The sequence below is a fragment of the Condylostylus longicornis genome, unplaced genomic scaffold (assembly GCF_029603195.1).
Source record: "Condylostylus longicornis isolate FDR11 unplaced genomic scaffold, ASM2960319v2 ptg000040l, whole genome shotgun sequence".
NCBI lineage: Eukaryota > Metazoa > Arthropoda > Insecta > Diptera > Dolichopodidae > Condylostylus > Condylostylus longicornis.
In genome coordinates, this window is record NW_026578009.1 from 3,155,464 (window position 1) to 3,182,796 (window position 27,333).

At 24.4% G+C, this 27,333-nt stretch overlaps 2 protein-coding genes and 1 long non-coding RNA gene across 3 annotated transcripts in view; 2 read left to right on the forward strand and 1 right to left on the reverse strand.

Moving 5' to 3' along the window:
- Positions 1-251: 251 nt before the first annotated feature.
- On the reverse strand, positions 252-5,260 carry LOC129609496 (solute carrier family 12 member 9). Its single transcript, XM_055521430.1, has 4 exons — positions 4,521-5,260; positions 3,818-4,338; positions 3,521-3,757; positions 252-3,453 (listed from the first exon to the last, which is right to left on the reverse strand). Exons 1-4 carry the CDS (start codon positions 4,934-4,936, stop codon positions 1,841-1,843), a joined length of 2,787 nt encoding a protein of 928 aa, XP_055377405.1. The 5' UTR covers positions 4,937-5,260; the 3' UTR covers positions 252-1,840.
- A 559-nt stretch (positions 5,261-5,819) lies between these two features.
- Positions 5,820-6,210, forward strand: LOC129609906 (uncharacterized). Its single transcript, XR_008697059.1, has 2 exons — positions 5,820-5,982; positions 6,034-6,210. It is a non-coding gene; the product is annotated as an uncharacterized LOC129609906 (long non-coding RNA).
- A 2,244-nt stretch (positions 6,211-8,454) lies between these two features.
- The window catches only part of LOC129609774 (furin-like protease 1), a 64,203-nt gene continuing 45,324 nt past the window's right edge, over positions 8,455-27,333 (forward strand). Inside the window, exons 1-2 of the mRNA XM_055521893.1 lie at positions 8,455-8,707; positions 24,150-25,034. Coding sequence (XP_055377868.1) covers positions 24,609-25,034 — 426 coding nt within the window. The 5' untranslated portion in view covers positions 8,455-8,707; positions 24,150-24,608. The remainder of the gene's footprint in view (positions 8,708-24,149; positions 25,035-27,333) is intronic.

The window sequence follows — 27,333 nt, forward strand, 5'->3', positions numbered from 1 at the left end:
CTTTTGTTTTATATAGATGTGAAGGAAAAAATTCTTTTCCAATCAAAAATGCTTTGCATGAATCTTGGGGACGATGGATGTATTAATGGATCATTGAATGGTTCAGGTGCTGATGGTGGTTATTTAAATAATGGTAATAATCCTGGAAAATAAAATATTATAAAATATTACATACTATTCAAATAAGTGGTTTTTAGTCATTAGACTCAGATTTTTATATAAATATTTTTCAAGATAACAATTTTAAAATATCAGTTTTGTTAAATATTTTATTAAATCAATTTTATAAAATTTTGCAAAATGATGTTAGTACAATAGTAAAACACAAATAAAACAAAATTATATGCATATATATACTAAAATATATTAAATGAAAATAAATTTCAATTAGTTAAATATTTTTTTTACTACGCAACTACTACTGAAACTACTAAAACAAAAATTAATATAATTAAGATTTTGAAATTTCTTAATTTAATCACATTATTCTTAAAAATTTTGTGATAAAATTACTTTACGTTCAGAAATGATAAAAGAAAATAATATTTTAAATTTAACATCTCCCTTCGAAACGATAAAATAATGAATGAGTAAGTAAATACAATAAATTAACAAAATATTCATTGATTAAAATACAATTATTGCAGTTTTAATAACTAATCACAATTAAATACAAGAATTTTTTTACTATTTTTCAAAATAGAAAATTAAAAAATTGTTTAGAAGAGTTTTATGTAATATTAATAATTTATAGTGGTTCTTTTACATAACTATAATGTTACATATTGCGATTTTTTTTAAGTTTGCTCGAATAACAATGAATGAATTGCAACATTTTAGTTTTACCACCCACCCGTGTTATGAGTTATTGTAAAATTAAATAACTTGAAAATCAATGCTTTTTTGTCAATTTTAAGCTTAATCCCGTTTTAGTTATAGAATTATATTTGAATTTTTCTATTTTGAAACCCAAAAAAGCTCAATTAATCTTTTGCTTTAAATCTTTGAAATAAATATTCTTGTACATTATGTACTAATTTTATGGGTAAGCTACAATATGATATTCACTTAAACCTATTTAAAGAAATGACATAACATTGTAATGTTAAGATGTTATTTACACATTTAGTTAGGTATTATATATGTATGTATAACTATAATCAAAGTTGCAAATAAAGTAAATTGCTATAATTTGTTTATTGGTTGAGTTTTCTTAACAATTATATATAAATCTATTTACAACATAAATAAAATTTATTAAAATATTCTATAAGATACATTATTATTAAACGATTAAATGTACTTTAATATTATATAATATTAAACATATACATAAATCGTATAGTTGCTTGTTTTCAATCAGTTTCACATTTTAGCTTAAAAATCTAATTTCAAAATAACAAAAAATTATTTTTGCTGGAATACTTGATATCATATCATTTTTTAATGAAAACTTTTGTAAACAATATTGATTTATTTTTATCACATTATTGAAACTTTTGCTTTAATCGGCCAAAAAAAAAAAAAAAAAACTAACACCAACCTCCTTTTTATATATAATTATATTTTACTAGTAATAATATTTGGTCAGTTTTATTTTTTTTTAATTCATTTTATATCTAATATTAAGATTAATTAATTTTAAATAAGATATTTTTATCTTAAATAATATTGGAATGAAATATTATTATATTGCAACCTTGATATCGTTCTTACAAACAAATTGACATTATAAAGATTCAAATTTTAATCCAGTTAAGTTACATAAGTCACTGAGTTCATTTAGAAATAAAAAAAAGTAATTGAATGCATAATATTATTTTACTTATAGGTTATTTTTTTACAAAGTTGTTGAGGTAACTGGACTAACACCATGCACCAAAATAGTTGGTGGTAATTCATTAGTCAAATTATTAAGTAAATCTAAATAATTTTGGCTTTTTGATTCCCAATTTTCGGTATTAATAGTTGGCGGAGCTGGCAAATAGATAAAACTAACTGCTGTTGCATTAGATTTATCTCGTATAACTTGATTAACCCGTTGAATATAAAATTTAGACATATGAATATTCTCTTCATTTGAGGCTAGTTCGTCGTTTATGTCTGGATTTTCAAATTTCGTAAATTTATCCCAGTCATTAATTTCATAAATATTTGCATTTATACGTAATTGATTTAATTGCTTTTCCAATTTAAGCTTAGCATAGCTAGGATTTTGATAATTTATATCTGGTTGATTATCTGACTTACATAAGAAGACTCGAAGACTTAAACGTTTCCATTTCGGAAGCATGTTTATTATACAAGCTAATTGCATCATGAACAATGAAACAACATCAAATGGATCATCATTTTTGGGATTAAATGCGTTAATTGGCCACACATCAATATATTTAATATGATTACTTTTTGATATCATATACTTATCCAACATATGGAAATGTCGGCACAAACAAACATTTTTTTTCATACGGAGTGTGTCACAAATTAACGCAACATATTCTTGAGCAGTAAAATTTTTCGCCTCTCCCGGTTTACGAATTGGAAAATTAAGAAAATCATTTTCATTAAATTTTGTCGTTTTATATAAGGAATTTGTACTACTGAGAAAATCTTTAGAAGCTTCCTCATCATAAAAACCGAAAATTATTGTATTTGGCTTCATTGCTCCAATACCTGACAAACGTATTAAGTGCTGAACACCCTCCCTGATTGTTTTAGCAATGGTTACTTCAGCAAAAGCTTTAACTTTCATATGATCCAAAAAGGATAACCACATTTTATTTTCTTCTATAGAAGGATCAGTTTCGCCAGTTTGTTGTGTGCCATCACCAATTTTAACATGACCAATTACATAAAGCCCTCCCTTTTTCAAATCGTTTACAAAATCTATTAAAGGGCAACAAGACCTCGGACTTGAAACAAGTAAAAGCATTTGTGGTCGCCAAAATTTCACGTGATCCTTTCTTGAATCTAACATTAGTAAATATTTTCTGACTTGATGGAACATTAAGGCTTGTGAAATAGATCCCCATTGAGTTCCTTGGGAAGCCGGTGAGAAAATATGTAAAGCAATTACCAGAACTAAGCATAATATTATGCTGAGGGAGGCGTATATTGGGTTTATGACAAACATCATGGTCAAAGTTCCAATTAAACCTATAAAGCATGTGTGCCAAGTAAAATATTTGAATAATGGTCGGAAATTTGGGGCCCCGGTAAGCTCAATACCCAAACATGCTAGATTTGTGGCTAAATACGACAACATGAATAATACGGAATTGACTTGTGCGATTGTATTCAAGGAGCCAATAAGAAGAATAATTTCAACAAGGACGAAGCTAACAACCACCGCGACAATCGGATTGCCTTTCCAAGTTCCTTTTGTTATAAAATTTAATAGTTGGCCAAATACTTGATCTTTTGCCAGAGCTTCCAGGATGCGACTTGAGCCTTAAAAAGTAAAATAAAAATTAAATTTTGCTATAATCTGAGTCATGTCAAATGATTTGCAATTTACCTATTAAATTGCTCAAAGCCGTAGAAAACGTTGCTGTTAAAATACCAATGGCGGTAAATCCAGGCCACACATTTACTGGCATTAAAAACAAGTAGTTATTTTGCATTAAAAATCTGGAAGTAGTTGCAGCCATAAGTAGGCATAATATTATATATGATGTGAATGTAAAAGCAACAGCAGATAAAGTCCCGATAGGAATACTTCTTCCTGGATTTTTCAGTTCTCCGGACATGTTGGCTGAAATAAAATTTTATGTGATATTGGCGAATTGCCGTAAATATTGTCTTCTGATTTTACCTCCAGCCATAATTCCAGTAACACCAGCAAACAGAACCCCAAAAACTTTCGCGAAATTAATTTCATTACCATTAGATGTGTAATCTTTACTATAGTTTTGATATAAATTTTCATGGAGGGTTTTCAATGATAATCCAGTGTAGTTTGCCTTTGTAATATTTTGTACTAAAGTATTCTCCTGTGGAATAGATACCTCTTTTGGACCTTGTGTCAAAAAACTGACGTAAGTTGAAAATAAACACACACATACAATAGCCAAAATAATGACTGATGTTTTTGCAAACATAGCCGCTCCTATCAGACAAACTATCAACATACATGTATTAATCAAACTACAATAAAGAAATCGCCATGATTTTCCATCAGGTATAAGACCTTCTTCATTTGAACTATAACCACCCGGTCCAAAATTTTCAATTATACCTTCAGCACAACCAGATATAGCCATAGCCGATCCAACAACGTTGGCTAAGAAAAATAATGTACCAATAGAGCCTCCGAATTCAGGTCCCAATGTTCGGCTAAAAATATTGTATTGCAATTTTAAAAAACAGATATAAGTATCTGAAAGTTATATCAAAATGTTTGTATGTAAATTAAAGTTAATCAGCAAGTCAATTTTGGTTAAGTAATAAACTATAAATAACTAACTTTTACTTATAAAAATTATTTTTTTGTATGTGCGTGACTCATATCAATTTACCTTATCATAAAATATACGCCCCCACCTTCCACAGCGCCATTTGTGGAGATAGCACATACGGATGCGACAGTAAATAGTAATATTGCGTATGCTATTAGAAACTGGGCTAATGTTATGTACAATCCTGCATTTCCAACGATGTATCCGACACGTATAAATACTAGTGCGCTAAACATAGATAATGCTACTGGACTGAACACACCAGCAAATGTTCCCAAGGTTCTGGCGGAAGACCGCTCATTACCTGCCATACCAAATTCAACATAACCATCAGCTGAATGGGGTGAAGGGGAGTTACGCATTCCAAATATTCCACCAAAATTTCTTAAAACACCACCTGACGTAATTGGAATAGTTTCATCACGCGGATTAATATTTCCATTTATAGAGTCTGATTCGACTCTTTGAGATATCATGTTAGAAAAGTGAACCTCCACAATTTTTGGTTTTTAAAAAATTTTCAAAATAATTACACTTCTTATTTAAAAATTTTCACAACTACGCATATTAAATGGCTTAGTTTAAAATTAGAAAGTTTTCGCGTTATATTATGAGGTCATATAGTTTTTCATTTACACATGAGAAATCTTTTCTCTTTCTTAATTCTTTGAGATTCACTATTTTTATTAATAAATTAAAAAAGTCTATGTATGTATAAAAATTTTTCGAAATAAATATTTTTAATATTATGATACTTTTTTTAAATGATATGATACTTATGATTCTAGAGATCTGTCTTTGTCATGAAATGAAAACCTAAACAAAGTGAATTTTGGGACGTCGTATTTGACGTAAGAACATGATAATGACAATACCACATCAGCTGTACATACATACCTGTAAACATGCTTGTAAATATCTTCTCAGTAATTTTATAAATGACAATAAGTGCAAAATGGCATATTGTTTTGTTTCCAAAAGTGCTAATATGATGTATATTATTAGGTGTAAGTACAAATCTTACAGGATCATAAAACTTTTATTTTGAATATTACAGAAATATTTTAAAACTTTTTTCATATTTTATCATTTTGCAGCATAAAATGAACATATCTGTAAAAAAATAATGAATTTAAAAATAAGCTGATGTAGATTCACCAGTCGAGCCATTTTTTAAAATAGCGTATTATGTACGATATTTTAAAAAAGACGACAATAGTCAGCAATATTATTATATTTATGTATTGTTTTTTATAGTGGCTAGTGTAGCGCACTATTTAATTTACTTTGTTTACAAATTTCTTATGTCTAAATCAATTGTCGCGTACGATATGTCATTTTAATTTGTGTTTATTTTGTGCATATGATTTTGGTCCGGCACAAGGCAAACATTATCAAACACTAACTATTTTTTATAAAAAATGAACAAACTTCCACCAAAATATTCAGGATTTGAGCTTATTAGATTTCCATTAATTTTTGGAACTTTTATTTTGACGGCTGGTGCAGCATTTTATTATCGGTAAACTATTTTATTATCACTTTATCTATAAACTAACCAAGGAAATTTCAGTAAACATCTGATTCCTGATTATACGGAAGAGCAACGAAATATGATGCGAGGAAGTGATGAAGATACCAAGTTACTAAAAGATGCAATCAAAAAATCTTTTAGATAGCTTTCATGTGATTAATATAAATATAAGTCCAGTAGGAGAAGAATAAGCTAATATATTGTTGTTTACCTTTATATTTCTAGTTTTATTAAAACAAAATTATATTTATTATTTTTAGACAAAAATATATGTATAACATACATTAATTCTAGAAATTAGTGCACCTAGAACTAAAACTTGAACGGCTGTTTAAAAAATTACTTAATTGACACTACGGTCATGAACGTGTGCAACCACCTGAATTTAGAAATGTAGCCCAAAAATTCAAAGTGGTTTTTCACTACCGAAATCAACTTTAAAATTTAATTATAGAGAAGTATAACATGCAGAAAGATTTTGATGAATTTTGTATTAGATGTTACTAGTAACCGGTAAAAAAATCAAAAATACTATAATTAACATTTCCAGATCAGTCGGATTAGAATATCCAACCCTTGATCATTTCCTCCATTTAATAAACAAGTGTCCTTTGTCTTAAAGTTAAAAAGTTCCTCTTTTGTTAAGTATCATGATGATTAACAATAACTTAGTTTAAAAGTAAAGCTAGAGGTATATCGCATTTGCTTCAATGTTCATTTTTTATTCGTTCGTTGATTTATATAGGTCTGTATGTAAATATGTAAGATGGCTTTTGGAACCTAAACAATTTTCCCCACAAATTGTCGATTTATGAATATTATTGCTGAAACTTTAAAAAACCCAAAACGTATGTAGGGCTAGATACCCGCATATGTAAATGAACATATGTAAAATTCGTTGGCACAGTTGATAAAATTTTTTAGTTTTTTTTATTTAAGTACGGCAAAGTTGAATTCATTGATTCATCGGTTTTGCTCGCGACGAGCTGATTAATTTTTTATTTTGTTTGAAAATTGAATTAAATTTAACTTATATTATAATACTAAAAAAAAAGTGCAATAACGAATAAAAAAAATCAGATTATTTAGATTAACCAAAGAACTATCAAAAAAAAAAATTAATTCCGTTTTATATATCTCAGTCTAATCTCAATCTATTCATCGAAACAAATATTTCGTCATTTGTTCTACAATAATATTGTAAAACCATAAAAAAAATGCGGTGAACGGCAACGGCGGATATTTGTCAACCTATAATCGATTTTCGAGAAATGATTTTCGTACAATTTGCTTGGTACTACATTATCATTTTTCCGAATACGAAAATCATTTCACGAATCACATAGTAAGGCCCCTAACAACAGTGGAACGACAAAATCAACTGTACAGTATTTTGCATATAATGTCACACAAAAATGAAAACAGATAATGTCAAAAAAAAGCCTTTAGCCAAAAAAGAGGAAGTTACACATTACTCCGACACTGCTACGACAGAGTCACACGTGATGTCAAAGAAATGTCGTAGCAATTCATTTTACATCATACAGTAATTTAATCAGAAACAATCTAAAAAAATTTATTTCAATTTCATCTAATATTAAATTCCTTCTGCTTTTAGTTTTTGCATTTTTCTTTTATTTGGTTTTTTAAATTTTTGTTTATTGATTTCGCTTACCCAGCATTTACACGTACAAGTTACTTGCAAGAAAGTTGCAATACATACAAAAATTTTACTAACACATTGAAATATTTCTACTTGCTTGTTTACTTGCAGTTCAACTTGCAAGAAAATTTTGCTGCCAGTAATTTGAGCAAGTAATTTGACATATTGAGAAATTCACAAAAAAAAATTTGTTGTTTTGATTTTTTTTTTTTTTTAATTTAAAATTTTTGAATTTTGTTTTGAAAAAATTAAACTTAGCAAACTTATGGTTTCTAAAATTTATAAACAATTATATATATTGCTAGTTGTTTTCTTCTCAAAGACATTTTCAAAAATTAACTTGCTAAACGCCTACGTCATAATAGCAAGTAATTTGACATTTTGAACAACTAATTGACAATTAATATTATACAAACTTGCATGCAAGTAACTTGTATGTGTAAATGCTGGGTTAGTTAAATTTTGATAATAATTTCGTTTGATTCTTGAGGAGGCACCAATAAATACATAATAATTATATGCATTTTATATAAATTTTGATATTTTAATGCGTAGAGTCGCTCTTATTCTGTTTTCAATTTTAAGTTGAAATGTAAAGTTTAATAAATGTTCATATTATCTTAAAAATGCATTGACATATGTCAGAAAAATTTTTTTTTATAATAATATAATTTTAGTCATCTGGTAGCTTTGTAATTTTATTACGATTAACATCGCATTTGACATCCAAAAATGAAACTCAGAGAAGAACTACATTTGGTTTTTCAACAGTCAAAATCATTTCTTGTGAGGAGAAACTATTCATATTTACATAGTGTTAATGAAAATATAGAAATTCTGTGAATTTAAAAAAAAAAAAAATATTTTTTTAAATCAAGTGTTATGTACTAGCTACTATATGATTTGATAATTTCGGGATTGTTATTTTTTGAAAGTAATTATACCTCAATGTGAAAATAATATAAAATAAATTAGAAAATTAAATAAAAAAGTAATCAATATAACTATAAAAGAAAAGAAAAATGTTATGGGAATTTTGACTACACATAGGTAATAAAAATAACTATACAGAACTTGTTTCAAAAGGAATTTTTTTTTTTATTAAATTGAATTCAACATTACGTATAAGTAGTTTTAATAATTAAATATTTTATTTTATTAAAATTAAAAATTTGACTTTATTTTACAAAAAAAAAAAAATTTAAATTTTATGTTGCATTCAAAAAGTATTTTTTTTTTTAAATAAATCTCAGTGTTTAAATATTTAAACACTACATACCTATACCTACCTTGCTCTTTGAAATATCAAAGTGGCACCAATAAAGTGACAATCATTAATGCTTTTCTTATATTTCTTTCTTTGCCTTTTTGTTTATATTGATAATTAAGCTGATATTATTATAAAAAATATTATATATGAAATCATAAAGATGAAATTATTATTATTATTTATATAATAAAAACATAAACTTTAAGAGTTTGTACAATATAAGTAAAACTATCTTTATTTAATTACTCAAACATAATTTAATGTTCATATGTATATAGCCTAGCCTATATATGTATACATATGTACATGTACAAATAGTTATAGAGGAAATAAATATTCCAGACACAGACTTTGTAGTTAAAAAAATAATAAAAATAAAAGAACTTCTTTTTATACAAATAAATATCTAGCAAATGTATAATCTTTAATTAAGATGATTAATTTTTACCTGTATTCATATAGAATCGAAATGAAAAGGTTCAGAATAACTGATTTAATTTAATTTTTTTTTACATTCATTTAAAATGTTTTCTTCCATTTAACAACAATAAATCCTACATTTAGTAAGGGTATGTAAATTTGTAGATATTTACATGTGTATTAAAACAAAAAAAAAAAATAGATTACAGGTAGGTAAGTAGGTACTTTACAGGCGTTTTTTATGAATTTATTCAGGTCACTAAACTTAATAGTTCTTGACATTTTTGTAGCAATATTTTTTTTAACTCAGTGCAAATTATTTTCTTTTTTAGTATTTGATGCATGAAATGTGAAACATTAAAAATGAACAGCAACAAAAAATAAGCAACCATCATAACTTACAGGTAGATATATCTATATGCATATCTACCTGCTTAAATTTAGAGTGTTTCAAAGTGGAAAATAAAGTAATAGGATTTTTATATATTTACACAATTTTTTTACTTTTTTTATTTTTAAATTAAATTAGTTACCTTGGAAAATAAGCAATTTGATTTTATTTTATTACAATTGAATTAAATCAATAGTGCTAGTTTCGTATTAACAAGGAAATCAAGATTTAAAATTTACTTACATACTTAAAACATTTTATTTTTGAAAAAAAAAACAACAAAGATAGAAAAGAAAGAATGTAATTATACAAATTTCTAGGTCCTTATAATTACATAAAATTCTACATATTTAATAAATATAGATAGGAGAATAAAAACAATAATTTATTATCAATAGAGGTCATGAGATCTTTTGAAAATTTTTGATATTTTTTTCATGTATCATTTCATGAAACTTTAAATAATTATTCAAAAAATTAATATTATGGTTGATTTAGAATTAATTTCCTATGTCTGATTTACGAATTTACGATTTTATATTAATCTTTTAAAGTTGGTTAAAAATAATAGGTCATTTAAACATATTATGTACCTACATATTAAGTTTGAAATTAGTAAGTAATACATAAATTTTTAGTTGGAATTAAAAACAAAATGCCACTAAAATTGAACTATTTTAAATACTTAATTTTAATCAGAAATTTTTAGTAAATTCGTAAAATTTCGAATAACTATTAAATTTATGTTATTGAAGATTACCTAAGAAACATAAGTAAGTACGAGTATTATATTTCTTAGATGAGTTTGGATAAACATGTTTAAAATAATTGTGGGTATTATAAATATTTTAAGCTTATTTTCTAAAGTTCTATAATTACAAAGAATGAGTTCAATTTATGAATTTATTTTAAAAAATTTAAAAATTGTTTATAAACAAGAGAAATTTTTAAATTAAACTTTTGTATGTATAAAATTATTTATTTGGATTACCTACTTTGGAAGAGAAAATGTATTGTTACCAATAACAAACCATAAGAATTATAAAATGGTTTAACACCATTGAAATATTCGTACGTAATTTAATATTGAAGTTTTGGCTTATAATACCTGACATGATTTGTTTTAATATAATGCTTTTGAAAAAACAAAAAAATTTTAACTTACTGTGTCATCTAAGTTGCAAGCAAAACTCAAACTTGTTAAGGTTTGGATCATAAAACCTTGATTGTAAATTGAAAAATTTTTGAAAAAAAATTTCAACTGATCCAATATGTTTAATGAATGTCAAAAAAAGCAAGAATAAAGTAAACCGTTTATCTAAAAGTGTGAGTAGGTACTTACTTATACTTTTCTTAAACTTTTAGTACTTTAGAACGTTAGTACTTATGTATGTATTGACAATTTAAATTTTTTATAAAAAAGTTCTAGACCTATATAACTCTTGAGCTTGATATAAAACGACAGCAGACTTGATTTGAAGATTTTATCTAAGATGCTTCCCATTTTCGTAAATTTACAATTATTGACGTTTACCGAAAATGGTGAGCCAAAACATAAAAATAATCTTCATATTTTTACCGATCGTGTTGTGTAAACAATAGGTAGTTTATGTGATGGCAACAAATTTTGCATATCGAGTTTTCGGTGGGAATGCACTTCTCCATAGTAGGGAAGTGTAAGTAAACTATTTTTAGCAACGTGTCGGTCTGTCGGTCTGTGTGTTTTTGGAAGAAATCAGGTGTCAGCAACTGGACGTTTACAACGGGCCAAATATACATTTTTGTGTATATAAAGAGAAATAATCAACCGATTTCATTGAAATTTAATATTTAAATTCTTCGTGCTAAAACAAATAACATATAACTTTTTGGAAAGATCAGGGCTCGAAAACTGATCTGCGTGCCGATTTTCCATTTTTCACTATATTTACGGAGCGAATCGATGGAATTTCTTGAAATTTGATATTTGAGTTCTGGTTGTTACCGAAACTAACTGGTGAGCATTTCAGAGAATTCGAGTAACACAAAGCGAAACTCTACTAAGAGCCAAATTTACATTTTTCTCGGTATGTTAACTATAAGCCTACTAATGTCCTAAAAATTGGAAAAAAGTATTTAACAGACATTTTTATAATATTCTGTAACACTTTCACATAACTAGACAATACACATTGCGGTCGGTTGTGTGCTGACCACATTAGATTTTTTTACAATGTATTGTCAAGGAAACATAAATTTTAATTAGTGCGGTATATGAACTTTGTTTTGAGACGATTTGGATGTTACAGGTTCTACTTAGCAGAATCTATAATTACCTATTATTATTTTTTCTAAATATTTCTTGCTTACTTAGTTGAAATTTTAGGACATATGAAAATGTTAAATTAGTTAATATAAAATTTTCATAAGTATCTAAATTTATTTAATTAAATTTATTAATATCAAAAATGTATAATCAAAATTAAAAGAATTAACAACAATCGATTTTCTACAACAATAATATAATATTAAGATTTATTGAATAAACAAGACGAAGACTGAGAGTGTAAAATAAAAATTAAAAATCCATGAACTTTCAAAGACGATTAATGTAACGCATATTAATTAAAAAATTAGTTAAGTTTTGCGTATTTTCATGTTTTATTGTTGTACTGGTTGTTTATATTTTTAGGCAACACTACTTATAAAATTCTGCTAAGTAAATAAAAATATTTTCCAAATTTTTATGCATATTCAACGGTAGTCGGAAATATATTAAATATAAAAATATGCATTTAATAAATTTTTCCCGAAAAGTAAATTTATTTTTGAGATTGACGTGAGAATATTATAAACAAAGTAGTATTTTACAAAGTACCTAGCCATTTGTATTTTGTTACCAACATGTAAACTAACCAAAGGCAAGTGTTAAATATTTATTTTTCTTAATTAATAACGAAGTTAAAAAAAAAAGATTGCTAAAAGACTCAAAAACAAGAAATCGCGCAGGCAAAAAAAAAAATTGTGATTTTTTTTGTCTTCTTGAAGCGTGTTAGAGCAAAAAAAATTAATTGTTATTAATTAATTCATTTTTAAAAAAAAAATTTGCATAGATGAAGAAAATTTTACAAGTTTCGATTCTTTCTATAACTTCCTCAAAATTTTTTTTTGTTCACAATACACTGAATTTTAGTGTACATACACCTATAGTCAGTCTTGTATTGTTGAAAAACTATGATTTAGTTGTGCTAAATATCGGATGGAATAGAAATGAATAAACTAGAATAGAAATTTATTTTTAATATTTGAAATATGTAGATGTTTGGCGATTTTATGCTATATTTTAGTAAAGATGGAAAAAGTTATTCCCTATGTGAAGTTAGCGTATATGTGTATATGTATATACGGATATACATATTTCAAGTTCATGTTCACAAAATACTTTTGGGTTAATTGCACTAAGGATTTTTACGTAACTGTGCGTCAGTATAAAATAAAATTAAAAAATACTGTTTTACGTGAACGACTTGATGCAAAATTTAAATTGCCAAGTAAAAAACTACAGAATATTACAGTGTTAATAACTGGTTTAAGAAAAATTTTATAGGTTCCTTTCCAGAAATATTTACTGGTATTTTTGGAAAAATGCAAAACTAACTGTCAAAGTAAATAAAAATTTATGCTCTAGCAAAAATTTAAGTTATGTATTAGGGCTTAGGTTAAGTATATTTTAGTCTACCAAAAAGTATCGGTCCATATTTTTTATACATCAAACAACAAGGAAATCTGTGACAAATTTGTTCTAATGTTCCGAGCTCCGATACTACTTGTAAGCCCTTATTACCGATTCGATAATGACGAAAAAGTAACATATCTGTGTGTATGTTTGTTTTTTTTGTTAAATATTGAATTAATTGACAAATATACGAAATATTGGTTATTTTGCTTTTAATTAATTAAATGTCTTCAATTAAAAATAAATTTCTCTTGTTTGTCTCATCATATTCAAATTAACTCGTGTGTTGTTTTTTTAATAACAAAATTTAGTAGAACTTGATTTTTGATTCTTTTTTAAAATTAAAGGTTGATGTTTTATTTTCTTCCATAATCAAATAATTTATCGCTTTTCTTAAACGATATTTGCAATATTTTTATAAAATTTTGAAAAACAAGCTTTTCTTGAGTGCAAATCAAAGTGTGAGGTTCCAAAAAAATTGTTCAATTAACTTATTAATATTATTAAATTTAGTTTTATAAACAAATCAAATTTAATAAAATTGTAAAACAACAATATCTTAGATTAACTAATAAGAGTTATTTAAAAATTAAGTATTAGAAATTATTCGAAATTTCGTTAATTTCAGAATTTATAATTTGGTATAAATACGATTTGAAAAGTAATTATCAAATATAAGTAATTATCAGTTTAACAATCAGCGCCAACGTCATAGTTTAATCATAAGTTAATTAAAGGGAAATAAAATTACGATCTGACGCACTGACGCACTGTCTAACAGGGCGTCCAGAGAAGTATACTCCAAAACTGTCATCAACAGTGCAAGTACGTCAGATATCAGTACAAATAAAAAAAAATCATTTTATTACTTTAAAAAATCAACTGTTATTCTTTCTCGTAATAAATTAACTTAATTTCTATCATTATTTCCGGTTTTCTAACTTAATTCGAATATATTTAACTATTTCAACTAGTATATCTAACTATAAATTATAACTATAACGTAATGTTCCTGTCCAATACGAGTTTTAAAAGGCAATATCCGTAAAGGAGTATTTAAAATTTTTTTCTTTTTTTTGTATCTACATTTCGGCGTTCTTTTTAAGAACTTTGCTAAAAACAAAAAAAAAATCACTTGAAAGTTTTTTCGGCACATTTACTTCAACATCATATTCTTTAATTTTAAAGTTTAGTGTGTGATCTTTTTGCTAAATAATCGAAAAACCTAAAAAAAAACTTAAGTTTTAATTCTCGATATTTTAAGGTTTTTTTTTTAAGAAAAAATCTTATAGTTTTTTTTTGAGCTTTCATACTTTTAAATTTAAATTGGTTTTTTATTAATTTTGAAATAATTTATTTTTTGTTCCAACAAATTTTATTCTTAAAATAACCGGTTTCTTTATTTGACACGAATCAATGTTATCCAAAAGCAACGCAATTTCTTTAAAAAGCTTTGAAAAGAAAAATATAATATTAAAATTTGATTTGAAATAAAAATTATATGAATTAATTTCTGAATACTTGTAGTGTACACGTACTTATGAAGTTTTTATCGAAAATAAATAAGAAGCTTCAATTTGATATAATTTTTGTATATCTTCCAATTTGTATCGGAAATTTTAAAAATACTTACTGTTACTATGTCAAATTTTAATATCTTTAACAATGGCTAGTTTAGAAGAATTTGTTTTTAAAAAGAAAATTGTGCAAATAAATCGTAGTAATTATTTATAACTTTATTAAAACTGAACTTGTATTCTTGTATCCTGGAATTTCAATTCAAAATTTCATTTTAGTTGCGCTTTTGAGCTTTTGAAGAAGCGAAGCAACAAGTGAAGTAACGTTGTTCATTTACAATATCGGTTTACATGTATTAAAAATAACGATAAGTTTCAAGTCTCTAAGGCTCTTTTCTCTTTAAATTAGCGTTTCAACAACAGTCATTACTAATTTTATTTAGAAGTTAATTTTGTAGTTTTATTAAATAAGTTAAAAAAGACGGAACTGTTCTACTTTCAAAACTATTCTACAACATCAGACAATCTGATCGATTTATCAGAATTAAAATGAATTTTTACTATCCGATTTTTTATGTCAAAATTAGCATCAACTCGGAATTTGTATTTTTTTTTTTGTTAGCTTCATCAGATATAAATTCTCTCCGGTGGTAATTAATCTGCTGATGTCAAATATAAAATTCACGTAAATTTTTAAGAATTTAATTTGAAGAATAAAAATTTTTTTTTGTTTCTATGTTTCCCTCTGGTTAAAAAAAAAAAAATTGTACATTGGCTTTAAGAATTTTTTAAAAGCTAGAAAAAATTGAAAATAGTTTCTTTGTTATAAGTGAATTAATAGAAAAAAAATTTTTTTCCAAGATGATATCGAGAAATATCGAGATTTAGTTTTACACAAAATTTATAGAAAAGTAGAATTTGTTATTTTAGAAATAAGATTTTTTTTTTCTTTTCATACATTTTTTAATAAAAGGTACTTATGGCACTTAATTTAATGTTGGTTCCTTTTTTAAGCACAAAAGATTGCAGTGTGGAAAATTCTTGAAATTCAAATAGCATAAAATTTCTTATTTAAATTATAAAAAATCTTTGGTTTATTTGATGGTTAACACCTGTAGTTTATAAGTTAAATTTTTTTTGGTAAAAATATTATGAAAATTTTTCAGTAAGAAATTTATTCTCTGAATCTGTGTAGAAAATATTCTCGATGTACATTTTCCGCCTAAACAGATAAATTTAAAATTATGATTTTTGATTTTATTTCTTTGGTTTTTTTTTTATTTTGCGTATACTTTTAATGTTTCAATTATAATTTTCCTATATGATAAAAACTAATTAATAATTTCGACTGTTAAGTGATCTTAAGCATATTGAATTTAATTACTTAAAACAATATTAAGTGGTGCTTCTATAATTAAAAATAAAATTTTTGAATAAAATTTTCAATTTTTGAATTTGAATTGATTTTTTCCAAAATGATTTTAATTATAATATTTGAATATTATAAATTAAGATTTTAATATTCATAGCACAAATTCAAATTTTTTAAATATATACTTACATATGCACATATTTTAAATTCCATTATAACTATTCAAAATAGTTCTGGTAGATCTTTTAAAATATTAGATTTTGAATAACACAATTTAACATTTTCGTATCAAGTACACTTGTTTTATATTAGCGTTAATAATTGAGTATACAAACACGTACGTTTATACATACGCACATACATATATATCCATACTTGGTTCTCTATATAAGCTCTATATATATTTTTGATTTTTAATTCAAATTTGTTCATATGCCGTTTTTATTAATTTCTCAAAATTTTGCTACCTCATTAATAATAATTATTTTAAAATAAAGTACTTACTTACAAAACTATAGTTTATTAATTGAATTAATCTTACATTTTCAAAATTAATTTCAGTTCTATATTTACGTGTATATTAAAGAATATGTATATAGCTCTATTCATATATGTACGTATGTATTAATTCATAAAATTATATTGCAACATCTGGCCAACGATGTTGTTTCGTTGTATTAAGATATAAAAGTGAAAAATTCATAATGAGTACATATGAAAGATTTAAATCAAGCAAAATATATTTTTTCATCCCTCTTTCATATCGGTATTGCATTGAATACAATAAGGGAGGTTACGTGATGGACCTAATTTCGCATGTCGAGTTTTCGTTAGAAATTTATTCTCGATGACCGTATTGGGAAGAATATATAATCGTATTTTAGAAAGATATTGGTCTGTAAGATGTGTACAGATCTACACATCTTACAGACCAATATTTTATTTCAGATGAATCGATTTTGATGAAAATTAATATCGGTGTTTAATTGAACTATGTAATTCATCACATGATCAACTTTTGCGATACGTCAGGCCTCAGCAACTGAATTTTTATTTTTCGCCAATTTTACGTTTTTGATTATTTTAAAAAAAAAAATCAACGCATTATTTTTAAATTTTATATATAAACTTTGTCAAATGCAACGACAAGCCATATAGCTTTTCGAGAAAATCAGGTGTTAGCGAGTGGTTTTTTACTATACTCGTTTAATTTACATTTTTACGCATATACAGAGAAATTGTCAGCCTATTTAATTCAGATTTAATAATTAGACTTAGAGTATTAAATTTTTATTACTAATTTAATGAACTGCCAATTTTTTTCGGAATATTTCGTGCCTTGATATTCCGACCTGAATTTTCATCTTAATATTTTTATAGGTAACAATTAAATTAATTCCTTGGAATTTAATATTAGATTTCTGTTTGCTACTTAAACTAACATTTCTGGAAATTCATATTTCGTAAATTGAACTTCTACTAAGAGCCAAATATTTAGAAGAAGTGTTTAAATGAGATTTTACGGGTACTGTGCCCGTAGCAGTCGATTTTATGCTGTTCACATCAGATTTTTTTTTTGTTTATTAAATTGTGAAATATAAAATTTTTATACAGTATAAAAATGTTTCAAGAAAATTTCTATACTACTTACTTAGATATTAAATTTATATTAAAAAAAAAATAAGAAAAAGAAAAAATGAAAAAAATAATAAATAAAATTATGAAAGGAAAATACTCGGGGAAAAGTACTGGGGATGAGGTGGACTGAATGTAATAAAAATAAATAGAACTAATAAACTTAGAATTACTTAGTTGATTTCACCCCTCAATTGTTACAATTTTTCAAAATATTTGTACAGTGAGGGTTGATTTTTCTAATTCTACACACACGCATACATTATACGCACATATTCTTATTGAATTTTTCTATTTTATTATAATTTGTTTTTTTTTTTTATAGAAAAAGGAAAATTCTTTTGCCTTCTTTTATTACTTATATTTTTTATTTTCTTTATTGTTATTTTTTTTGTTTTGTCCTATTACAATAATAAAAGGCAACAACTTTTTTATATTTAAAAAGGGGGTTTCTTGAATTATATTTTTCTAAGGTAAATTACATTACATAGAGTGAATGTCTATAAGTAATGTATATGTATGTATGCAAGGATGTATGTACCACCTGCATCTTATTTCATTCAACTTATTGTCCTTGATAATGAAAAATTGTCGTTTTTTTATTCTACTTTTTGTTTCGTTTTTTTTTTAATTTGAAAATTTTATGGGAGACACTTAATAAACTACAATATGAATTCGGATTATATTATATTAAATGCTGAGTTCATAACAATTTTTTTTTTTAATTTTCTTTTCTATATATGTACGAGTATTTATATTGAATGACTTTTATTACAATACAATATTATTGTGTATTTTCTATAGCCCATCTTTATAGATTTTAGTTTTTAAATATAATAATGGATGGTCTATATATATGTATATGAAGTTATAAGAAGTGAATAACACGTACGTTTTTGTATCTACACATTTAATATACAAACAATTTATGTACGTATTAATTTGAGAAAAGTTTCAAAGTAAAAAAAAAAAATATTGTTTTTGAACTAGATTTTTGCTTTTTTTTTGTGTGTTTTTCAGAAAACGTGATTATTATCATTGTCTGTCCGTATATTAAATATAAAATGGTATTTATGTGTAAATGTACATACACTATATGTACAATACGTATATAAGAATAAGTATAATTATTTTTATAAGGTTCTATTAAATAATTGCTCTTTTTTGTTCGTGATGTCCTTTAATTTTCAACTTCTTGAGATTTTATTTTTCCCAGGAATGTTAAACTGAAATGTATATAAAAAAAAAGAGAATAGCAAGAAGTCTGGACATTTGGTTTTAAAAAATTATTGCTTTTTTTATTTTTATAGATTAGAAAATTTTTGGGAAATTTTATTGTTTAAAGAAAATTATATAATTTTTTTTAGAATTTTAATATTTTTTCTAAAATATCAACACATTCTAAATAATGTAGGCATAAATAATTTTTTGTTATATAACGGTAAAATCATCGAAAGTAAATTGCGTTTATTCTAATAATTCTATACTTTTCTAATAATTCTATACACCATTTTAGGTCGAATAAAGATTAAAGATTTAATGAAAATTGAAGAAATTTTTATCATTTTTCAATAAAAAGTGTAACTTATTGTGAATGACTAGTAAACTAAAGAATGTAAATGTGATGGTTTTATACGGTGATCCTGTGGTATGGCAACCTCCCACAAAACAATTTAAAATTTCTGCTTAACTAATCTAGTTTATTTTCTCATTTTATTTTGAATTAAATTTTAATTATATATAATGTACATATGTATCTACATTGTTGTATTTAGGGTACAAAAAATTATTCAATATAGATAACTTTGATGCCTATAGCAACTAATTAAAGAGAATATTTTAACAGCATTGTCGTTCATTTTAGTCGTAATTGTCGTAATTCTATGATTGTTGCTGTAAAGATTCTATTTTATTAAATTTAATTAAACATTTATATATGTACATGCAAATGTTTTATATTATAAATTACTTATACTAAACAATATTACAATATCTTTCAAGTTTTTTTTTTCATTAAATTCTATTCAACAATATAATATAATGCAATATAATTATTTTTTATATAATTTTATAATAAATTTTTGTTTTATTGCTTGAAGGTATGAATTATATAAGTATAGCAAACGTATAAATTAATACATAAATGTAATATTTAATTTCTAAATATTTATACATTATATACATTATGTATATATATATTTAATGTTTCTAGAAAGGTATGAGATTAAATTTTAGAAATTGCAGAATTACAAATAAAAATGTTAAATAAAAAAACGTTTGATCAAAAATGGAATGAGTACGGAAAAACTTTTTTTTTTCTTTTTCAAAAACAGAAAAATTTTCTTTTATTTTTGTTTTTCTTAAATAAATATTAATAAATGGGGTATTTTTTTTGCTGATATTTCTATTTTAAGAAAATGTAAAAGAACTTCTTAAAAAGAACTTCTTAAGTGGTTTCCATTTTTGAAACCAGAGATAATTTAAAAATTTAAAATTTAAAGAAATATTAAATAATCTCTTATACAAAAATTTATAAGAATTTACAATTTTGATAAAATATCTTATCATCTTATACTTATCATTTACGAAATATTTCAATAGTAGATTTTAATAGATATTCTTATTCGCATTCGGAAAAATGGTAAGGTAATACAAATCAATTTGTATGGTACTACCTTTCCATTTCTGCAAATATGAAAATCATTTCAGAAAAATCGAATTACATAGTAAGGATGTACTAGAAGATGTACTCGATACGGTCAGATGAAATTGCAAGCATTTAAAGCTTAATGTATACAAATTAAAAGTAACGTTTTCAAAGCTCTGCACTTTGCAATTTTATTTGACCTTATTGATTACATTTATATATATATATAATATTTACAACTTTTATACAATATTTTGTTATTTTTATTATTTTAATATTGTGTTATTATTATTTTAGTATTCTGAAGATTTCCATTTTGTTTTTTTAACAATTTATCTTCTGATTTCATTAAAACTTTAAATTTCTAAAAGATTTAAAATATGAGTCCTTCGAAGAAATTGTGATAAGCAGCGTAATTTTTTAATTGCAATGCTTGTGTTTCTGCTACCCTAATTTTACGATTTGAAACATCTAATATAATATAGCACTTTTGATTTATGCAATATGTTTATGGAACTTAAAATTTTGCAACAAAACCGTTTTTTTTTTTTGCACCGTTACAATATGTAATTCAAGGTTTACTCGCAGAGTACCAATCAAAGCAAACTTTTATAATTTAGAATTATAATTTTACAAGATCGGCTTTAAGTATGAATAATTTTGCTAATTTACACTTTTTGATGTTTTGAAAACTTTGCACACTTTATTTCGCATTCTCATATAAAAAGAGAGTGCAAAATCAAGTGTAAAGCTTTCAATACCTTAAAAATTGCAATGCATCGGTAAAATTTTAATGATAAAAGCATAAAATATTTAATAAAATAAAGAGATTAGAAGTGAGTAATAAAAAACCTACATGGCAAATGGTAAAAGATTTTTATTTATTGAAATTATGAATCTATTAACCTATTTTTTTTTTTCAAAACTTTTCTATACAAAAAATTCCTTTTTAATAAATCTATCTATTTAGTGTACTCAATAAAGAGCAATTTTAAAACAAAAAGTGAAAGAAGTAGTTATTTAATTTTTGATATTCTATATATAATTTGCATTTTTATAAAAAATATATAAAGAAAAAGCATTCACCTGTACAGACTGTATTTAAATTGAGATTCATTATTATTTTTTACTATATGGAAAAACAAAAAATACTTCAAAAACTTATGTATTCAAAGAATTTTATATGATCATAAGTAAAAATTAGAATAGAGCGGGAAATGATTGCATAATAACATATTTTCTTAACTCTGATGTGGATTTCTTCTCTCTCTGATATTCATAATTCTGTATAGGTGAGGGTATAGGTGAGGGGAAGAGGTTAACGTGTTGTTCATGATTTAAACTATGATTAGATTTCTAATGGGTTTAACCTGATATATGATAATATATTGGTTTTCTTAAATTATAAAAGTTAAAATCAATATTAAAAATATGGATTCAGTTCTAGCTTTTAAAAATATTTTCGAGTTTCAGTTTAATAATTCACAAAGAAAATCATTGGAGATGATGATTGGAGAAAATCATTGGAGGTTTGGTTCTTTGTGCGGCAAAAAAAAATAATTACAAATATGTATTTTTGAAATAAGAAATCAAAACTACACTAAATTCATATGCTCAATTGCCAAATTATCTTATTTTTTAAAAGAAAACTATTATTTTTTTTATTGTTAGTATTTAAACAAATAATAGTAATTAAGTTCACTAATTTGTATTTTTTTTCCATGCATAAATTAATTTTCAAGTAATTTATATTGTGCTAAGATGATATTACGGTACAGTTTGAAGACAACACTTTTATTATATTTAATAGCTTAATTAGAATGTAAATAAAATTTGTTTGGTACTACGATTGTTATGACAATTATTTACTAGAAAAATTAGGTACTACGATTGAATTTCGCGAAACAAATCAAAATCCCACAGATAAAATTTTTGCTTGTGAGACTTACAGAAATTTTTAAATTATCATCGTTTATTGTTAAATATAAAATAACAAAACCAATGAAAAACTAATGCCATATATATTTATCAGGACATCAAGCTAGGGTTGCCATTAAGTAAATTTCAAAAAATGCTACCATAGAAAATGGTAAATTTTTTTTTTTATTAATTTTGAATACTCTGCAGCAATTAAATAATTTTCAATATTAAAATTTATAAATTTAATATACATACTTATGCCGTAATTTTTTCGTTTCATTCTTGTCGAATTCTTGACGGTGCTTTTAATTGTTCGCGAACTCAATATTTATCTCCTATGTCAATTCAAATTTCTTTCAAGCAATATTTCAGGCAATAGTACTCATAAATTCAGGCATATAGTACATCAAGTTTAATTCAGTTTTAAAGCGTTACTTTTATGGAGGGATCATTTAACAAGTTTGTTATTCCTTCTGATTCTCACTCATATGCAGTTAATTTATGTTTTAATCATCCTCCTTGAACTTTTAGCAATTTTTTTTCTAAGATTTACCTTAGTTTTGTAGCACTAATACCTTTATTCTTCTTTCTGTAGTACAAGCAAGAGTTATCCATTACAGTTGCTTTTTGGGAACAATAATGGTGCGTAAATGCAATTAAAAACAAGTTTAGTTGCCGAATACAATATGAAGGCAGAGTGCTTTATTTGCCACTGTATATAAGACATTATAAACAACTATAAGAGCATTATTTAAAAAAATTATGTTATCCTCAAAGCTCATTCTTTTTGGCTACTCTTCTTTTAAAATGAAATTTTTTGTTGTTAAGAACTTTCGTTATAATTTTTTTTTAGTTATAATTTTTTTGATATCATTCAAAATGTTCACATACTAATCGTGTAGGCTTATATAGAAATTTATTTACATTTATTACAATTGTAGTATAAACATATACATATGTATATATAACAGACTGCATTAAATTTTGAATGTCTTAAACACCTTGTAGCGTTCTAAGATATTTAAAAGAAAATTGTATTCTTAAAAAAATGTTAATTTAAAATTCATTTGATATCGTCCTACCTATACATTTGATATCGTCCTATCGTTATATGTAAATAATATTATGGTATTATATTACGGTATGTATGTTTTTTTGCAAAAAATGTCGAATAAACAATATTCAAGAAAATTTACAATCATTTAAAACAAAAAAAAAGAAAAGAAACTGACAGATAAGAGAATTTTTTCAATAAATTCATACGTTCTTATATAGGAACAAAATTTGTTATTCATAACTCTAGGTTTAAAAAGTTTATTTGTTTTCTTTTTTATTTCAACATGGATTCTATAAATTGTAATCCTTATATGAGTTAAGTTTAAAAACAAAATTATTGCATTTACAGAACAAAACCATTTCAAGTCCTTAAAAAACTAGAAATATTTTGGATCCGTAAAATACACACTTTAAAAATAAATAATTGCAATATTGGGAATTTTGAATATAAAACGTATTTTTAGTACTTATATGAATTAAATTTTTTTTGTTAAATAATTTTCAATAATTTTTTTAATATAATATATTTCTTTTCTTTTATATTTTCAGAATATTTACGTATGGAATTTAGGACTACAATTATATATTATAAAAATTTAGTACATTATTTATTTAAAAAGGAAATTTTTTTTGAAAAATTTCATACGTTTTCCAATCAACAATTATTTTCTTCTATTCAAAATTTTTACTCATAGTTAAGACTACAACACACTATCTACATATATGAAAATATAAAAATTTTATATTATAAATTTTTTATATAGAAAAAAAGAAATTTTTCATTATCATTCATCAATATAAGAATTTCACCTACACACACATATATATATATATGTATAACTAGCTACAAATATAATAATAAATAATTTCAATATAGTTTATAAAATAAAGGAATACATTGTATATATTATATAAGAAGAAAAATCACAAAAATAATAAGAAGAGAGAAAAAAGGTTTCGAGTAAATCCTAAAATAGGGATTTAAACTATGACAGATATAAAAATAAGATGAAACAAATAAAATCAACGGATAAATGTGATCAAAAGATAAAAAATTTACATTCAATAATATTATATAAAAATGACGATATTAAAAATAATAAAAGTGCAATAATAAATTACAAGAAATCAACATTTTTTTATATATTATCATCGTCAACATTAAAATATAGAATTAAAAAATGTGCATTTCTTATATCAATCGTGATGTTAATTTTAAGTAATTTATTGGCGCCAACCTTAGCCGTAGTACAATATGAAAATTTTAATAATATAAATAATTTTAATGTTAGTAATTTAAATAATAACATTAACCAAATATCACCTCGTACAACAAAATATTCGCATACATGGGCCGTCCGGATCCCTAATGGAGATAATAATAATTTAGCTGATATAATTGCAAATGAACATGGATTCAAAAATTTAGGAAAGGTATGTAAATTTTATGTTTTTTTTTTTTGTTTCATAAATATATTCTGATATTTTAAAAAATATTTACTATCGTATTAATTTCCATTAATAAGTTTTAGTAATAAAACTTGATATTTTCTGCTTATTGATTGTTAAATTTTGCTATTTATATCTTTGAGAGAAATTTACCTCTATAGAAGCCTAAAAGCAATTTTAATCCTTTCTTTGTTGATTTCTGGCAACTCGCAAAATTATCAACACTTTAATACCCAAAGAAATATTATTATTTTAATTGATCTAAGTGTAATTCCATTATTATATTAACAGTATTCTTATTTTTCTTTTCCATTCTAAAATATGTATATTTTAAGACGACATTTTACGGAATTAAGAGAATATTTCACTTGGTTAAGAGAAATGCTTTGCTACACTAATCGTTGTTTTGATCGGATTTAGTTTATAAAGCTTGTTCACGCGATTTTTGATATTATCATTGTGCATATCATTTATAGTGCTATACAGAATTTAATTTTTGTAATTATACAACAGGCCACTTATTTGAGGGGCGCTATTGAGTAATAAGTTTTTTAATTGAAAACAACGCTACTAAAAAAAAATTAGTTCTATAATTATAAAAATTTTCTTCTGTGTGTCACTATAAACTATATACACAATGATAATATTGTGTAAAAACGCAAAAAGCTTTCAATATGAAAATTCACACCCCGCTCCCTCGTAAATTTAAAGTTGTACAAAATTTGTAAGATGCTCAAACATAGTCAAATGTTTTTTAAATTAAATATACATACTTACATAATTTTATAGTAGAGTAATTTTTAAGTTTTTCTAATGAATAAAAATAAGAGAAAGTTAAAAATTAGTCATTGATAAATTTTTTTTTTTTTTTGTTTGTGAATTGTGACGAGTGATGACGACATCCGTTGACTGCGATTTCATGTTAAAGAGAAGAATTCCAAGTTAGAGAGAAAAATTTTAAGAGTATTATTGTTAATTGTTATTTTCTTTATTCATTGTTAAAGTAAGAAAGTTGTCGGTTATTTATTGTTGAGTCAAATCAGACTTAAACATTAAATTCAAATATAAATCATAATTTTTTTTTATTCTAAAAATTTAACATCCAGTTTTTTTTAATTTGATAATTTTATAACTCTGGCTTTTCATCCTTGATTATTTTATAAATATTTTATTAGGCAGGTATTAACATTTAACATGTAAAAACACTTAATTTTCTTATAAGTTATTCTTAAATATAGAAGTAATTTAATAACGCCGCGCAAAATTCTGTGATTGAAGGGAATCTATGGAATAGTAACAACATTTTTGCACCAAAAAATCACTAATTACAGTAAGACTTTGTAAACCGTTTTTCTTCTTAATTTAGTTTTTCTTCTGAATTGCATGCGACACAATGAAATTCTTGTGTTAATTGTATAGTGAACATCTACATTATTTAGTTTTCTAAAACTACTTATGTACACATACATATTTTAAATAAAATTTTAAATTATGTCGCAATATTAAATATTAAATTTAATCACTTATTTAAATTTATTTTTCTGAAATAAATATTCAGTTTTTTTTTATTTTTAGAATAGTTTTATTTTTTATATTTGTAATGTATGAGTATATATGTGTATGTATTTGGATGGTATAATTAATTAGGTAAATACATATATTATTCTGTGTATTCAGTTGTAATGCTAAAATAAACCGGAATTGAAATTTGTATATTTGAAAAAGTATAAATAAATTTAGTTTTATAACGATAAACAAATAAAATTCAATTAAGATCTATAGTTTGTCAAGATCGAAGGTCATGAGAAATAAAAAATTTCTAGGTGATTTTTATTGAAGACCGTTAATTTTAAAACACATACATATATACATACATAAATACACAAAATGATAAAGTAAGTGATTAGATTTTAACTAGTTTATGGGCTTAAAAATTTAAAAAATTATAACAAAACAAAAAAAAACTTTTTTTTTAATTCAATATACTTAGTGGACAGAAACTTATTTTGTTTTAACGTCGATTTCACATTTTTTCAATTTCTGGAAACATAAAATTTTTAGCACTTTTCCAAAAAAAAAACTGCAAAAAAAGTGTTTATTAGTTTCTCTGCCATTGTTTCTGTTAATAAAATTTCAACGCCCTTTATTATAGCAACCTGAAACTTATTTCTGCAGAAAAAAATTTTCGTCATCTTCCCTCCTCTAAAAATTATAGACCTTTAATTTCAGAAAAGTATTGACTGCGGCTTCTTCAACCGTTAATTTTTGTTTAAAATTTTTGCTA

What these genes read in the sequence shown, in the direction of transcription:
- LOC129609496 (XM_055521430.1), bottom strand. Translation starts at nt 4,936, where the DNA reads ATGATATCTCAAAGAGTCGAATCAGACTCTATAAATGGAAATATTAAT. An exon ending in TACTGGAATTATGGCTGGAG is followed by an intron (nt 3,758 to 3,817) that starts GTAAAATCAGAA and finishes ATTTTATTTCAG; the next exon opens with CCAACATGTCCGGAGAACTG. An exon ending in GGCTTTGAGCAATTTAATAG is followed by an intron (nt 3,454 to 3,520) that starts GTAAATTGCAAA and finishes TTACTTTTTAAG; the next exon opens with GCTCAAGTCGCATCCTGGAA.